General features: G+C 33.8%; 2 protein-coding genes across 2 annotated transcripts; one reads left to right on the top strand and one right to left on the bottom strand.

Moving 5' to 3' along the window:
* Nucleotides 1-9,131: 9,131 nt before the first annotated feature.
* Nucleotides 9,132-10,925, top strand: LOC129323188 (glucan endo-1,3-beta-glucosidase 13). Its single transcript, XM_054969786.1, has 3 exons — nt 9,132-9,312; nt 9,457-10,584; nt 10,664-10,925. Exons 1-3 carry the CDS (start codon nt 9,258-9,260, stop codon nt 10,693-10,695), a joined length of 1,215 nt encoding a protein of 404 aa, XP_054825761.1. The 5' UTR covers nt 9,132-9,257; the 3' UTR covers nt 10,696-10,925.
* A 1,585-nt stretch (nt 10,926-12,510) lies between these two features.
* On the bottom strand, nt 12,511-14,129 carry LOC129323160 (uncharacterized). The gene is made up of 2 exons (XM_054969742.1): nt 13,206-14,129; nt 12,511-13,140 (listed from the first exon to the last, which is right to left on the bottom strand). The coding sequence occupies exons 1-2, from the start codon at nt 13,275-13,277 to the stop codon at nt 12,781-12,783; spliced, it is 432 nt and encodes a 143-aa protein (XP_054825717.1). The 5' UTR covers nt 13,278-14,129; the 3' UTR covers nt 12,511-12,780.
* Nucleotides 14,130-18,058: the final 3,929 nt, after the last annotated feature.

The raw sequence follows: 18,058 nt of genomic DNA, 5'->3' as shown, positions 1-18,058 counted from the left end.
GTTTTAAAATACTCTTAATGCTTTCAAACCCCAAGCCTTAGTAGAGCTCTTTGCATTTTTCTTCATTCACTCTTTTGTTTTTTCTCATCTTCTGTGTCAGTTTGGGTTCTTATTTTTGTAGAAAAGTAGCCACACGTTGTAGTAGACTCATCATGCACTGCGACACATGGCACAGAGAAGTCTTGCCCAGGTGCATTAACTCGCATGTGTCGATGTGGATTATTTACAAGTCGCAGCGTGTGGTACAAAACCTCACCGTTTAAATTTTCTTCCTCTTTTATATCTGAGTGACCCGACTTCATCTTGATGGATCAAAATATTTGGGACTTCCTATGATTTGAGGAAGGCTAAAATATGAGTCATTGGTGTTTGTTAAATGAAAGATGGGGGTAAAGTTACAAAATTACAAGGGAAAGTTGTTGCCTTTTGCAATAAGGGAGGTAATGGTGAAGGCAACGACCAATTCTATTCTTATATATCCTATGGCCTACTTTAAATTTTCTAATAATGATTTTTTGCAAGAGACGAAATGGAGTAAGGCCTCTTGGAGATGGTCTAGCATTTTGGAGGGAAGGAATTTTCTGAGTTAGGAACTATGTTGAAAAATTTGTTTGGGTTTGAAGGTTAAGGTGTTCTCTGATAGTATGAATAACTGTAAGAAGGGCTCTTTTTCTAAAGGGTTTGCTGAGAGAACCTTGTTTTGGCACTTGCTAGATGAGAATTGTGTAAAAATTAAAGTTGATGGTTTTTATTGTGCCAAGTCTAATAAGGCAGCAATTGACTCGACTGGGAGGGATGATTTAGGGGAAAAAAAATTCGAGGGGTATTGGGAAGTGTGTCAATGTTGGTTATGCATTTATGGCAGGGTGTTTAGCTGTGTTGGAGGCTTTACAGGTGAAGGATTTATTTGGGAGTGATAAAGTGATAATTGAGACTGATTGTCAAGTCCTTTATAGGATGCTGAAGTCTATGAAGTCTGAGACTTGTGACTGGTTTTGTTCTAATATTGTTCAAAAGTGCATTGAACTATGCAGGTTTTATTTGTTGTGTTATTTTGCCTTGGTGTCTCATAAAGGCAATTCTATTGCTAATTGGATTGCAGCTAATGTGACAAAGAGAATGGTATTGCAAGGATGGCTTTATAAGTAACCTTCCTCTTTGGTTTTGATTTTGGCTAGGGACCTGTGTGGAAGCAATGTTGATTCAGAGAAGAAAAAGGTGATCGGCTGAGTTATGTTGTTTGGTGTTATTGTGTTTGTTTTTGGTTGTGCTATTATTTAGTTTGTTTCAGTATGTATTGTTTTTGGTTACTATTAAAATGGCCTTCTTTTTGCTTAAAAAATATTTGTGAAAAAAGAACTTTCTCTCAAAGTAATGTCATCACGTATTTTCAACTAACACTGATACAAGATGTCGTACTCCTATTTTAAATGAATGGAGTGGATAATAAAGACTGGTAAGTGGCATTAATGCGGTGTCCGACGTAAGATATCGTGAACAAGAAGTGAAATTATCAAATGTGAAGAAATTATAATGAATGCCGAAGAAAGGGTATGGAACGCCCAATGGTTGAAGGGACCAAGGAATCATAATTAAGACAACCACAATTATGGTGGGCCGCTCTAATTCCATCAATTAAAGTGTAATGTTAAAAACAAAAAAAGAAAAAGAAAATGAAAGCGTGGCTTCTTCGCTTCATATAAATTCGGAAAAGAAAAAATTAATACCTCATAACCCATGCAAGCATATTACTATTACTACTACTTAAGAATATGATCAAACATATGAATTTAAGTAAATTTATAATGAATGTAAATTTAAATCATAAACTTATAAAAGGTAAAACTTATATCGATAAATAACCATTAAAAATATATGATTACATAATTAAAATATAAAATATGACCACAATTTATTTAAATATATTTTAAATATAAATTATTGAAAGTAAATTCATGTACATTATACTCAACATAAAAATTTTAAAACAAGGAAAATTATGTTTGATATTTCTTTTTTTTAATATTAATTTTTGCTCTTTGAGTTTTATTTTCCTTTGAATTGAGTCCTACCATTTCTATTAACCAAGATTTACAAAGTATATACTCAATTTGCTCAACTCAATAAAAAATCTACAAATTCAGCAAGTTTAACTGGATCACTCATGAGTTCATATTGAAATATTAAAGGTGATTAGGTGTTAATCTTTTTTTTTTTTGAGCAAACGTGATTAAGTGTTAATCACTTGGTAGTTAGTGACCCTAATGTGTGTATAAATGGTATAATTTGAATTAAAAAGTAGGGATGTTAACTTGGGCGTTACCTTATGGTTAGTGCTCATTGTTAGGGGTTTGTAAATCACCCAAGAAAGGCTAATTATCTTCATTATTATTTATTAAATTGACTAATGAAAGATTTTCATCATTATGTTGTTAGTATTATTCTTTTCTTAATTTTCCTAACCATTTAACCAAGTTTATACATATTTAATTTAAATTTATGAACAAGTTAATATAGTTTTACAAACTTAACACGTAAAAATGGTAAACTGACTTTGCTGGTTAACAAAATACTGCGACAGGGGGAGTACTTTGTTGTTTCATGATTGCCGTCAATGCTGTTAACCTCAACTTCCGCTTTCTTCAATACTTATGTTACCACTTGTAAAAGCTTTGCCAAGTGTTTCTCATTCCCTTCTGACTCATGAGTGGACCTCCTCCAAAGCATTCCGCAGGGAAAACAATGACATGTCCTTTTCCATGTGTGTGTGATATGGGGTTGGATGGTGTTCATAGGATTCTAGTGAGCCAGCACAAGGCATGTTTGTGATGCGGCGCTGAACCAATCGATCAGGGTGTCCTCCACCTACAAAACGTCTTTCAAAGTTTTATCCCACCTTTCACTTTCTCCTTCATCTATTAAGCTCTCTCGGTAAATTTTCTCTGTGTTCTAACAAAATCACGAAAGCTCTTCCTTCCTCTTCTTTCATTGTGTGCGTGAGAGAGATAGAGAGAGAGAGAGAGAGAGGTATAAGAGAGAATATTGCAATTGTCTAAACTCTAAGCTGCATGCCCTAAAGTCTGAAGTATTTCTTCTGTCCCTGAATATAAATTATTTTTTAAAAGCTTTTTTTGCCCTTAAATATAAGGGATGACAATAATATTTTTAAGTAATTAGACAATTTTATCTTTATCTTAAAAAATAAAATAGATCATTAATTGTATATTTTTTTTCTACCACCATCATGATAATAATTATGATATTATTAGGAATAAAACTAAAAAATTATTATATTTTTATGTGAGTTCAACTAATTAATAAATTTTTATTGATATGTAAAATTTAATTAAAAACATCTTATATGTAAAAATGGAGGGAGTATTGCAATTTTTGTTTTGATATCGCTCTGATTTCCTTTTTGGCCTAGATTGTCCAAGGAGGCAGTATTAGTTGTCAATCACAATTTAAGATTACCAATATCTCAAGCTTAAAAAAAAAAAAATGAAAGGACGAGAATGTCCCAGTCGATGCTTTGGAGGCCACAAATTATCCAAGAGGGGCTCAAAACTCTTTTGAAAATGAAAAGAATTTTGAGATAATATAATCCTTGTTAAGTTTTTAGGAGTTAAAATTATGCAATAAGTTATAAAAGTTAAAATTCTGGTAATAGATTTTGGAAATCAAGCGAGAGGAGTTTGGAATGATTTAAAAGCAACGTGGTTGATAAAATTTTGATAGGAAAGGTTGAAGATCGCGCAGGATTTTTCTTTTTTCTTTTTTTTAAGGCCACAGAAGATCACGTAGGAATTAAAAACAAAGTAAAACTATAATAATTTACATAATATAGAGTATGAGAAATTCTTAAATAGACAGAATGTGTTAAATTATTTATGATATGTTTAATTAAAATAGTTTAAGTTATTTTAATAAAATCTTACATGACACTATTATAATTGATTTTATTCTTATAATAAAATGAATATTTAATTTATTGCATTTTTTCCTTTTAATATCATTGATATCAGAATACATTTATGTTTAATGTTATTTAAATGTCATATTTTTATTGAACGAATCATTAATAATGTAATGTATTTGGTCTACTTAAAAATTTCTTCATATAGTATAATTATTTGGAAACACCTCACATCTGAATTGGCAAGGCTGGCTGATCATTGTCTTTCCAAATTGGCAAGGCTTATTACTTTTAATTTTTATTGTGATCTTGATCTCCATTTATAATTTGGCAAATTCAGAGTTCTACGTACGCTAGCTCTGAAAATTTATTATTTCGAACTATAAAAAAATTATTATTTTTAGAAATTATTTTTCTCAATTTACTCATTGAATAACTTAATTATTATGTAGCATACGAATTCATCACATTTTTCTCAATTTACTGGTTAGCTTTATATCATTTTCACTTTTTCACATGGCATTTCTTGTTAAAAAATTATTGACATAAATGCTCACTTTGTAACTTAATTTATTATCGTTAGCTGGGGATAGGGATAAGTAAGAAAAACTAGAAATATAATTAAATTTCATTGTTAAGTGGGTTGTATTTGGAAATTGTTTGTGATTTAGATAGGAGGGAGTAACTTAAAATGTTGTTCCCTTGCGGCTCCTGAACTGTGAGTTTTTTCCTTCTTCGTTTCTTCGTTGCACGGTATCACTCTTCCGAGGGACTTATTCTCAGAGGACAGGCTCTTGCCTTGGCCTTCGAGCATCCTGTACGTTCTGTTGCAACTCTTCGGATTTTTTAAGTTCCAGGCTTCCGGCATGCTGTTTGTCGTGATAAGAAAATTCACCTTTATAAGCTTACTAGCAACACGATAAAAATGTAAACAAATAAGAGAAAAAGACAGGTAAATTTTTCTTAAATAAAATATAACAATTTAATCTCATAAAATATAATTTTTAATAATTCTTTTTAAAGTGCCACGCTCGTAAAATAGAGGATGATTGACATGGATGTGAACTACATCGTGCATTTTTAAAACCTCAAAATAAAAATTTCTTTCATTTTAAAAAATAAATAATCAAACGATATTGAAATTTTAATATTTTTAACACTACTTATTATAGCAAAGTTTCAATATTTTTGTAAAAATTTCGGCAGAATTTTTTCTTTAAATAGAATCTCTCACAAATTTTATGACACAAATTTTCACAGAATATAATATTAGTCAGGAGCTTAGCTCTTTTCAGCCAGCAAACAGTATATAAATCAAAATAAAGTTTTAGCAATAATTTATGTGGAGCAATTAATCTTTCATCTAAATTAAAATACATAATATTTAAATATTTACATTAAAAGGTGACAATACCAAACAAAATTTTCACCTAATATAACTATATTGCCTTTCAGAAGTTAGCAGTAAGATCATCGTCAGATAATGAATCTAAAACCAAAATAAATTTTTCAATGAATAGCATTCCCAAAAATAGAATTTAAAATAATAAATTCGGTCAATTTTTGTAAATTATTGGGAAGGATAAGAATTTAATATAATGTACTCAATAACTTTATAAATCTTCAATATAACCATCGAAATGAGATTTAAACTAAAAACACTTTACATCATCATAATAGAAGAAAAATAATTTATACATATATGGATCGAAATAACATATTGGCAACTGAAACCGTTATAATTTCAAATATATAAATTTGTATAAATTTAGAATTGTGAGAACTTAATAGAATAGGTAACAAATGTGAACACATAGTCCACGAGGGTAACATAACCAAACGTAGCTTATGCCACAAAAATAAATGTGGACATACAATCTATGAAGGTAAATAACTAAATGCATCTGAAGCCACAAAACAAATATGAATATATAGTCCATGAGGGTAATACAAACCAAATGCAGTTCGAAGTCACGAAATCAAACGTGAACACACAGTCCACGAATAACAAATGTGAAAACAAAGTCCATGAAACAAAAAATAATTATTAACCACATCGCGCTACGGGCTAATGAAATTGCTGTTAACAGCAGTGTATTGTTTAAAGTTCTCTTGAAAATCACATTTTAAATATGTGAGAAAAATAATTATTTCTGCAATAAAATTTTCATTCTCAATGCCAAACTCGTATGAATTGTTTCAAATCTCAAAATTTGTCAAAATAATAATTCATAACTAAGGTACAAGCTTGCATTAATTAAGTAACCAAGAATTCCAGAGTTTAATAAACAAACAAGCTCTCATCAATCTTGAAAATATATTTCTTGAGGAAAAATAAATGCCCATATCATAATGTAATTGTACTTCATCATTGTTTCAAAATTTCTAAAACTAAAATAATTTATAAAAATAAAATATTTCAATAAATGGTTATTAATAAATAATTAAATGGGATGTTATTCACTTATCTAAAATCTTTAGAATTCAAATTCCTTCACTCCACTTTAATCAAAATTCTCCTCTTGCAAACCCTCTATAAATCATATTAAAATTTTATTTAACCCTCAACTAACATAATAATTCCTTTTTCCAGCCTCACTCCCCACCAATATTAAACTATAATACATTTGAAACTCTTCTTCTTTTTTTAATCCTCACTAGTATTTGGTCAAGGTATCAAACATAAATTATTTCCAATCTACTCATGAAAATGCTAGCATTCAATATCTCACCAACAACTATCCATCTTTAAAAATTCAAAAATTATATTATAAATTTCATAGACGAATATTCTTTCCAACATTCGAATTAAGTTTCATACTTCCCACAAGAATTAACAAATCTAAATATTCAAAAATCAAGTTCAATTTATACTAATAAGCACTTCAACAACCATCTTATAGTCATCATTCCTCAAGTTTCATATCTCATTTCTTCTAATATAATCCTAACCAATTCTTCATTGTCCATAAATTTAAATAAAAGATGAATTTAACTCAAAAATTGACCCATATGTATATTATTATCAAGCTTTAAGATAATTTCTAGCAAATTTGAATTTTCTTCTTCCTTAAAACAATAGGGGCAGCAGCAAAACACACACACTAATAATTATGTGATTTCAACCATCCATTTAGTCTTTCACGCACAGAAACAATTTGAAATAGGCAGGCTCAATACTTCTTTGCTTCCATTAACATTAGCTTACACAGGAAGAAAAGGAGACAACGGATGCAGGGGAAAATGATAGCAAACAATCTACGAACCTCCCATAGCCATAATCAATTCTCACAACGCAGATTCTTCAATGATCAATAAAAAAAATTCAAGGCTTTCTACCTTAAATAGCTCACATTGCACGAACAGAACAAGGAAGAGGAAATCTCATGTATGAACAGTGGAAAATGAAGGACTATGTAATCACACTAACAACAAAAACAAAAAACTATCTCACAATCTGGAATAAAGAAAGAAAAATAGAAGCCAAGAATACTGACCAATGAGGATGAAGCAGAAGCAAACATGCTAGAGATTCAGCTCTTACATAGCAACAGCACAATGACAGGGGTGACATAATGAAGGAAGGAAACTCAACAGCATGAGGAGATAATGGCAGCGAATACATTGGCGACGATCACAGGCGAAAAAGATAAGGACAAAGGTACATCAAAAGATTGGAAGAATGGCATAATCAAAGCTCCTCTTCCCTCTCTGTTGGCCTCTCCAGAAAAATCGAAGAAAGGGAAGATTTTTATCAGATTTGAAGAAGGGTAATTTGATAATTTCTGAAAGTAAAAAAAAATCTCATTTTGCCTCAGCCGGGTTCAAACTCGAAACCTGTTGGAAGAATACTTGCTAAGTTGCCACTACAGCAACTTTCCTTTTGGTTATGATAATTCAAAAAACTAATATAATTACTATTAAAACACAAACTTATACACTTAATTATTTTATTTTATTTTATTATTATTATTATTTTTGGGTTATTGCATAATGAATTCCTTAGATATTAAATTTTTATGTGAAATTACTTTAGTACTACTCTACAGCTAATTTTATATGGTTTATAGGTTTGGTATTAGTATTCATAAGTTTAGTTCTACATATTAGTAAAATGATTTAGAAAATTATAACTTTTTATCAACAATTTTCTTCAATTAGCAAAGTTAATTTAATTTTATATGGTTTACAAGTTTAGTATAAATATCCATAAGTTTTGTTTCAACAATAATCAAAATAATTTTAAAAATTATAATTTTCTATCAGCAAAGTCTAACTAATTTTATATCGTTTACAAGTTTAGTAAAAGTATTAATAAGTTTGGTTCCATTGATGGCTAAAATGATTTAGAAAATCACATCCTTCTAAACCACATAGGGTTACTAAAGTAATTTGACACATAAATTTAATATCAAATGAGTGTCTTAAAACCTCACTACTATTGTCATGTTTTGAGAAACCAAATTATTATTTTCTTATTTTAAAGAAATTATCTATCATTCTTCTAATAAATAAAGTAGAATACAAAAACATGAAAAAGGGTAATATGGTCGTGATTTGAATCAAATTTATTTCTCAATCAGCAAAGTTAACCATAAACATTTATCCATTTAATGTTGAGGGCAACATGCCAACATTGTCATGATTTTTAGTTAGTTCAAGAGTGGTATTATTATGACAAAAAATTTGAGACAGTGAATCCTCCTACAAAAATAGTTCTGAAACAAACATAGACCTTAATCCAAAAATTTTTGCAGAAATGAGATGATTACTCGCAGAAACTTAAAGGTGATTTGCAGATATGGAAAGATGTCTTTTTTATGAATTGTCTTTACCATTTGGTTCTTTTTAGTAATTTTTCTTTTTCCTTAAACATGAAATGACCGTGAACATCTACAGAATCTTTTACCCACTGTGTCCTGAACACTCCGGAAATATAACCAGAACGTGAATTATGTCATATTATCTATAATTATAATTTAGGAATATAATGATTAATTATTAATTTTATTGCATATATTTAAATAATAATTCATGTTGACATTGATTTATTTGAGGATGACATGGCTTTTTTTCTGAATACAAAGATAAAAGCTTTGAAATAAAAAATAAAAAAATGCATTTCAGATTTTCATTTGGCACGGCAACTTTTTGGTCCAATCCCGTCGCAGTCCTGTCTATTTTATTTAATTGTTTATGGTTCATCCGATTGCTCGTAACTCCCCACAGAAGACAGAACCTCCCACTTAACACAGCGGTGACAACCCCGAGGGGAAAACTACAGCACGAGTATTGTGGCTGCAGGCCAAGACTCTGGACCTTTCCTCGACAAAGCTTGAATATGGGGTGCCTAATTCTAGTTCATCTTCTCTTTCTTTCTTCGCTGGTTCTTACTGGTAAGTAACTGTGATACTGGAGCCTGAGCTTCTAATCTTGTAAACTTCACAACTTTTCCTATCAATGTACAATGTGTCTCTTTTTCCTCTATGTTTCTCCAAAAGGTTAAAACCCTTCATATCTTCTGGTTTTCTGATTCGTAGGTGCTAGTCAAGACCCTATCGAACTCCTAAATCTCTGTGAGACAACCGAAGAGATCCTACAAGCATCATCTCAACCTGACCTTCTCGTAGCTGTTTCGGTTAGCCCTGCGGACATCAATGGGGTCTCCAGGAGCATTTTATCTGCCGAAAGGTGGCTCAGGTCTCACGTTTTTGCACATTACCCAGCGACGAAAATCACCACCGTTGTTGTGGGGAACTCTGTTCTCTGCCAAAGAGACCAAAAACAAGATTTCGGTTTGATTCTGCTTTCTCTGAAGAATGTCTATCACTCCCTTAGGAGGTGGGGCTTGGAGAAGGAAATCAAAGTTTCTGTCCCTTTATATCTAGAATGTTTGCATCCAAACTCTGCTTCTTACAAAGACGATTTGAGAATGCTCAAGCCTCTGATAGACTATCTTCGTAGTGTCAATTCCTCCCTTTCTGTAATTCCGCATTCGGATTTCTCTCAAATTTCGGATAAAAGCCTGAGCTTGGTGTCATCTCACTTAGAGTCCATGAAAAAGTTTGGATTTCTCCATCTGAACAACATCAATGTTATCGCCACAATCCCTAAAGAGAGAAAACCCATCATGAGAAAGCTTTCGTTCTTGGATACCAACCTCATGGGTGCCTTCCCTGCCAGGCCAACCCCATTACCGGAAATTGCAGAACCCCCATTACATTCCACCTTTGGTCACCCTGTTCCTTCACATGCAGCCACAAAGCCTATGCCTCCACTTGCTCAAACAACTTCTCCTCCCATGCCTTCTTTTGCACCAGAACTGCCACCATTCTCTGTTCCAGCTAGTTCTCCTAACGGTTTCACTCTGCCTCCTTGTAACCCAGCTGATAATGGCTCCCCTGAACCAGCAATAGGGATGGTTCAGAAGCTGTGGTGTGTGGCGAAGCCTAGTGTTCCAGCGGAAACACTGCAAGAGGCTATGGACTATGCTTGTGGGGCTGGTGGTGCTGACTGTCAGGAGATCAGTCCTCAAGGCAATTGCTATAACCCTGACATTGTGGTTGCTCACGCTTCTTATGCTTTCAACAGCTATTGGCAGAAGCACAAGAGAAATGGCGGAACATGCGACTTTGGAGGAACCGCCATGTTGATAAGTTCTGATCCAAGTAAGTCTTGCATTTTCGATTCATACATTGGAAGAATTATCTTTTTTTTTTTTGGGCTAACGTAGAGTGATAATTGCAGGTTTCCTACAGTGTCGGTTTGTTCTAAGCTAGGATGAGTAATGCTTGTGAAACTAGGCAGGTGCTAGTGACTTTATTTTGCTTCCATTAGGAGTCTGATGTCAGGTCGTTGCCGATGAATTTATTTTGCTGCTAGTGATTGTTGTATTTATGTTATGATTATGATTATAACTATACTGTATTAAGTAGTCACGCAGAGAATTCATGTTGCTCTTGACCTAGTTTAAGGCTAATTTTAATTCCCTCCATAATATTTATGAGTAGTTGGATGTGACGAAAGAGCGCTTGATGTTTATGATATATTCTCAATGATGATTTAGATTCTTGAAAATTGAAAATTTTAATGATCAGACCCGTTGAGAGACAGGAGTTGATCAAACTAGCTGCCATTTTCTTTCTGAACTATTCACGCGATTTTGGAAAGAAGATAAGCGAAGTTGCATTGATTAATTCTCATGATTGATGCCCATTGACTTAACTAGGATTCATGATCCTCAATAACACCTGAAACTAACCCGATTTTGTGAGATGAATACTGGATACCTGTTGCAAAAGGCTTATTTGGTGGTCTCAAATTAAGTTGTTCCTATTTTGATTCAGCCAATTTAACCTACAAACCATCTGTTGGTTTTCTTTTGTGGGGAGGTTGGTGACAGTTTCAATTATATTTTTCTCACTTCCTGGCACACTGTCTTCTAAAATGCTTTTGCTATCACACTTTCCGTCACATTGTTTTTACTAGAGTTGGCTTTTCTTCTCTGCATATGAGAGTAGAGGAGGAATCATAACAAATATAGATCATTAAATTGAATTTGATAATTTAGATTTAATAATTTTTAAAAGAATTTATGATTGACAAGGAGGAAATGTGACTAGTGAAAGAGAACTGAAGAACTATAATAGAGTAAGAAAAATGATAGTGTAGGTTCCAGAATTTCAACTTAATGACAGTTAAGTAAGCTGCTGAAATTAGATTTCAAATATAATTTAAGCATTTGTAAATATGGAAGTCTAAAATGTAAATCAGGAACTAACGACAGTTAATTATCATAATTTATAACTAGATGTCCCCTATTTATAACAAATTTTCTGAGGATTTGATAATAATTAAATAGAAATTCTTGAATAAAGCTGTGTTCTCCCAACAGAATGAGCCAGCTCATGAGGAGGGACGTGGAGTGCGTTCACGGTTCACGTACTTTGGAGAAGAGACAAACAAAAAGAAGCACGAAAAAGACGCGTCTCAGTATCGTCACAGTACCCCAGTCAAGTTCGGAGCTTTGATGCGCTACTTGACTGCACAGCTTGGTTGTCCTTGAAACTGGCATTTTGGGTTGGGATTCTTTCTTTCTTTCTTTCCTTCCCCGTTCTTGGAATGGGATTTCCTAATTTATAAAATGTTTTTAGACGAGTACATGCTAATAAAATATTGTTAATATAATTTATAATTTTAATTTTTCTACAAAATTTTAAAATTAGCCTTTATTAATAAGGAGAGGAACAAATTTATTTAAAAAATAAAATAATGATATGTAATATTATAATAATCATTGTTAATAAAATCTAATTTTTAAAAAACATCTTTCATTTTGAAATGCCAAATCATTTATAAAAATATTTTATAAAGTGGATAGAGAGAGCAGATAAAATTAAGGTAAAAGAAAAATGCACTGTATATAGTTAGACTATGTATTCATTTAACAAAAGACCCCAACGCGAGGCTTATTGATGTCACATTAAATTAATTTCTTTTTAAAATTTTGGTGCCTTATTCCTCCAAATTTAAGCCCGCGCGCACATGTGTGTGTGCGTGTATTGTGCACACAATTACAGTAGTACAAATTGAACTTCTAAATTATTATATATATATATATATATAACTGTTTTTTAAATAAAAACTGAATACTACTGTAACCTGGAAAACAACAAAATCTTCAAATACAAACAATCAACCAAGAGCTCTTCTTTCATCAACACCCACCTCCTAATAAAAGATGGGGATGATCAAAGAACCAAAAAGCACTATCTAATGAGCAGATCTAGCAATAGTGAAACAGAAAACAACAGCAGCAACGGAAATGGATTAATGACAGTAAATGGAGAGTTACAATCTCTCCCTTAATGCATAATAAAAATCCTTGTAACCTTCGCCTTATTTTGCTGCTTCGGTTTTAAAATTCCAATAGTATAAATAGGACTCTCGTTTTGCTTGCAAGCATATCCAGATTGAATAAAAACCAGAACATCTTTTTTCATTTGGTTTCTGTACCAAACAGAATCAGCAAAAGTGTTTTTCTCCCTATAAGAGAGATTAAGGGAAAAATTCCAATATCTATAATAGAAAGATTTAGCTTCGGCGATGATGTCTTGGAAAGGATGGTGCACTACACTTCCCCTCAGAATCAGATTAACCGCTTCCGCACCGTCCAGAAAAACTGAGAAATTTCTGTAACCCCGCTCCCAACAAATATTGCAGCCCTGGATAAAACCTAGAAGTTCAGCAATCGTTAGTGGCACTGATAAAAGCTTGCAGCTAAAGACACCTTGCCAAATGAGGTCCCCATCAAACAGAATGCCTCCACATCCGCTTTAGCCATTCTGTAGGATAGATCCATCAACGTAGAGCTTGGAGCAATTGTTCGCCAGGCTTCTCCCAGCACCTGCCTCAGAAATACGCCCCCTACTAAGGGAAACTTTGCCAAGATGTCCCTATTAGTACAAGCTTTAAACAAACTAGAAAAAACTTTCAAATTGATATAAATATCCCCTTCGGCTCTTCTTCCAAAAAAAAAAAATCACAGGAGCAGCTAAACTCTTGTAGACGTACTCTCCCAAAAAAAAAAAAAAATGCTGATAGCAAAAACAGGCCTCAAAGAATTGTCTCTGTTCTGCATTTGCTGCATTGAATTAATGGCTTTCACATGGTCGTTCAGCTTCACTATTATTGCAACCATTAAAGCTGTCTTTATTCTGTACATGAACAAAAATATCGTCACAAATAAGTGAATAACAAGCAAAACAACCCACGTTAACCTGCCTTAAACCACTCCCAAAAAAAAAAAAAAAAACTACAAAAGATGGGGGCAAATCACCAGGCAAAACTGAAGCCATATGGATTAAAAAATGAGTCAAAACTCTTACCCCTTGTTTGGTTGGAGGGGAGGGGATGAAATTTTTCCCTCCCTTCCCCTCCAAATTGAGGAGATTGGGAGGGATTCCTCCCCTTCCCTCCCCTCCTCTCCATCAAAATCCCTCCCCTCCAACCAAACATAGTGTTAGAGAACCTCCTCTCCTAACTAAGCATCTTAATTCCCTTCACTAGCTTGATATGTAATGATTTAGGGCCATTCCTTACATAAGCAACCGGTGTTTCCTTATTCCAAAAGTTAGGAACTGGTATTGTCTATTCTACAGCAAATATCAATCATCTTAGTAGGTTGATAAAAAAGGTTCAAAACAAAAAAAGAACGGACCTTTTCAGTGATACCATGAGCAGACATAACTTCGTGAAGCTTGTGCATAAGCATTTCCTCTTCCACCTACAAGACGATCTCCAGCAGTCAGGGATTCTAGTTTATGACGATGAGTTTATGACTTAGTATGCATAATAAGTCATCGCCAAAATAATTTCAAAAATCTAAATTGAAATATTAATGCAAGAAGAAGATAAATCCGTCAAGAAGCTGATAAATAGCCAAAAGAATCAGCTCGAACCTTCCATTAGAAAAGGAAGGAAAAACGCTTTAGAGATCAAAATTAGAGCTACGAACTATCTGTAGTAAGAGAGGAGAGCACATTTGGAGCGCATTTAGAGCTATATAGGCAACCTTATTTAGCGGCATGGGACTGCTGATAAGAAGGGCGACATGGAGCAACAAATTCACTGTAACACAATAGTATCACAGATCAGAGTGCAAAAATAAATTAATTGACATTATTTTGTCTCGAACAAGTTGCCATAACATCTTAGAGCTTGTATCATCCTTACTAGTAGATAAACAGTGCCTATAGAACAGCCGCATTCCTATCTGATGGAAACTTCTCCGGAAATCTTACCAATTCAATACTAATCTCACCAGAGTGTACGTCTTAGTAAGTACGATATGCTAAATACTAAAAATCAAAAGGAAAAATAGAATCAGCCAAACAATAACAAGGTCCCTATGCCTTTGAGAGGTAGAGACTCTCCACAGCAATTCACTCATAATATGCCCTCCTAGCACTGACCCCCCCACCCATAATATATTCCCAATGTCTTGCTCCTCCCACTCACACACCTCAAACCTCTCCAAATCCGCTAGTTACCATCTCAGCAAATTAGTTATGGGTCCTAAACTTTTTCCTCCTCCCTTGATAGAAGTGCAAAGAGAGAGTATGACAGGTAGATATTGTTATTGTAAAAAATGTAAAATTACAAACCTTAATTAACAGGAGAATTGAAAGAAAGCAAAATTTTGAAAATATGAAGAAGCTGAAGTTTTTGCAGCTCGTGAAACATTAATCTGTACGATTCCATGAGGAACTCGTTCTGCTTGTCCAAATGCCTGTTAATAACATGATCAAAAGACCATTTGATTCAAACAAAATGCTAAATGAAACGTTAAAAGAATCGGTTCACGGATTACTTCAGTAACTCTACGCAGTGCTTCGGGTCAAGCTGTTGAGGCTCCATTTTAAGACGAGGCACAATCAAAGCCAGCAATAGTTTATTCAAGATCAGAAAAAAAGGACCACACTTAATTGCAACTTGTCTTCTTCAAACTTGAAAACCAAAACAAAGACTTTATATCACCAGCGGAATTTAAATTTAAATACAAGAAGAAATCACAAGAATTATGAAGGCAATAGAATAGAGGCCAGAGGCTATAAATCATACAGCAAGGGCTATCTAATTCAGAGGGAGCTAGCAGCAAGCCCCGAGGACGAGGGAGGCCACACACCGCCACACAATTCCCTTCGGATTCGATTTCGAGTTCAGGCAGACTACGACCGACACAAGCCAGTCTCGACTGTAACTCGAGGTCGACCGAGACGAGTCTGTACTCTCCATTCTCCTCTGCAGTTGGCGGCAGGTTTGAAAGTGGAGGTGGTTTCTTGGGCCGGCCTGAACCTGAAGGACGGAGTTTAACTTGCGTGCAACAATGTTGACGGAGTGTGACTTTCTTTCTTTCTTTTTCTTTTTTTTGCCCCACATATATCATCCTACTAAAAAGAATCATGTTCAAAATATTGTCCAATACTAAGTGTGGCACTTATCTCACAGGGAATTGGTGGGGTCACTTTAGGGTTTTCTGATCCTAGAGTGATTAGCTTCGTTTCTCCGTAATTTTTCAAACCATTGCTTACATACCTCAGTCTTTTTGTTTTTTAATACATATTTTTCCTGTTGACATATTGGGCTTTGAAAATAGAACTTCACTTAAGCCCACTGTATCAGGCCCATAAAAAAACATATGCCCACTTTTCTTTTTGACTTAAATTTGTTGACCGTTAATTTTACATGACTGAGCCTAAAATTGTCTCAAAATAATTATGACTGAAAGAGTAGATTAAATTTAAATGAGACTCAGGAAAAGAAAAATCCACGCGTTTCTCAAAATTAATTAGCTCACCAACATAAAAATTTAAAAATTTTGAGCTATAATTGACTCTAAATGAAATAAAAGTTGTAAAAAAATATTTAGACAAAATACAACGTTGACGAAATCCGATCGCACGTTGAATGAAATAAAGTGGGAGACGAGAATCCTGAGAATATACGTAGATGTAGTAATGATAGTATAGCAAAAATGGAGTTAATTATAGTTTCTTTTATGATGGGTTTATGGATGCCTTACCATTTCAAGCATCTAAATGTGAATTAATGCTCATAATTCGTAAACATATATACAGACATGATGGGGACGACGCGAAAGAAATGCACTTTTTCCTTTTACCTTCACATGCAATGAAGCCTCATGATACATAAATACGAATGACTGAACCAAATGTCAGACTCAGAGGCACGCAATTACCAAGCGCATTTCAATTTACATGCATATGCCGGTCGCCTTTTGATTGCTGCAATTCATCACAACCAAGAACTCAACGTATATAGCCTCCATTGAACAGAACAAACCAGCGAAGCTCTCTGGCACTAAAACTCTACGTCACAATATTCCCACTATCCCATCTTTCAGCAATGTTTTCTGCAATGACTTTGAAGCAAATGGATATGTATCCAAATTTTAGGCCAAGTTTTTGAACACAAGAATAAGTTTTAGTAACTGTCTCACCAATAATACGGTTTGTAGATAATGGTTGGTGAATAGGCACTTTCAAAGAGAAAAAAGTTAAATAATAAGAAGCCGAGAAGAAAAGCCTAACTTTGATGAATTGTGGACCATGAGACCACGCAGTTGTTGGCACCGTTCAGTGCGTTGGCTCCAATCTCGAAAGCTACAATCATTTACATAAACCATCAAACCTAGGCCCTAGCTAGAGTAAATCCGCCATAAACCTAGTATATTCTTGGTCAAAGCAGTGACCACGTAACTAAATATCATTCAACATTCACTATTTCTGGTTCAACTATAATGGATCTTTCGGACTGGCATCTCCTGCTTGTGTCGTCTTCTTGCGTTAATCTTCCATTCCATCCCATGGAAGAAGGAATAATTTTGACATCTCTTTTGGCAGATTCCACATGGAAGTACGGAATACTTCTCGTCGATGATTAGTTCACTTTAAGACTTGCAAGTTTAGTGCAATTTAAAGTCTACGTTTTGCATGCCCTTCAATCAAATTTGCAGAAAATTTAAGCGCTGTCAAGTACATATACTTGATTAGCTGAAAATGACATCCACTGTGGTAGATATTTGAAAGTGATGTTTTCGTCGCCAAATCATTACACCTCTCTGTGCTCGAATTTTTTTTCCTCATGTATGTTCTCTTATATCTCTTGTGTATATAATTGATTCATCAAAACATTCATTGAACTTCTCAGTATGTGCCAAAGAAGAATATTACATATTCCATTATTCCTCCCTACTGGCAGTATCTGAGGAGATTAATGTTAACTGGCCACTAAAACAGTGACCTTTTACAGGACACTGTTTTAAACTCTCATAATTAGTTCTCATGTCCCTGGCAATTATTATTAATAATTCATAAAAGTTCCTCATGGAACTTACCGGATGATAATGAGAATCAGAGGCCATGTGCCCCGTGATAATTACTGAAACCTCAGCAAACCTAGATGACCCTTCTCGGCGCCCACTTTAAAATAGATAATCCTCTCTCTGCGTTGTAAATTTATCCACCACACATATCCGATTCCCTAAGGTTTGCTTTTGAGGATGCCTTTTTAAATTTCTGGGTTTTTTAATCTGAGAATTACAGAATTTGCTCCGTTACT

Source organism: Prosopis cineraria, unplaced genomic scaffold (assembly GCF_029017545.1).
Source record: "Prosopis cineraria cultivar Desert tree isolate PC_DT_omini unplaced genomic scaffold, ASM2901754v1 PC10, whole genome shotgun sequence".
NCBI classification, from domain to species: domain Eukaryota; kingdom Viridiplantae; phylum Streptophyta; class Magnoliopsida; order Fabales; family Fabaceae; genus Prosopis; species Prosopis cineraria.
Note: the sequence above shows the minus strand (reverse complement) of the source record. Positions and strands in the feature narration are given on the sequence as shown.

Coding starts and splice junctions, on each gene's coding strand:
- LOC129323160 (XM_054969742.1), bottom strand. CDS start 13,277: ATGGATCTATCCTACAGAATGGCTAAAGCGGATGTGGAGGCATTCTGT. Junction 13,141..13,205: donor TGGGGACCTCATTTGGCAAG/GTGTCTTTAGCT, acceptor GGTTTTATCCAG/GGCTGCAATATTTGTTGGGA.
- LOC129323188 (XM_054969786.1), top strand. CDS start 9,258: ATGGGGTGCCTAATTCTAGTTCATCTTCTCTTTCTTTCTTCGCTGGTT. Junction 9,313..9,456: donor TTCTTCGCTGGTTCTTACTG/GTAAGTAACTGT, acceptor TCTGATTCGTAG/GTGCTAGTCAAGACCCTATC. Junction 10,585..10,663: donor GTTGATAAGTTCTGATCCAA/GTAAGTCTTGCA, acceptor TGATAATTGCAG/GTTTCCTACAGTGTCGGTTT.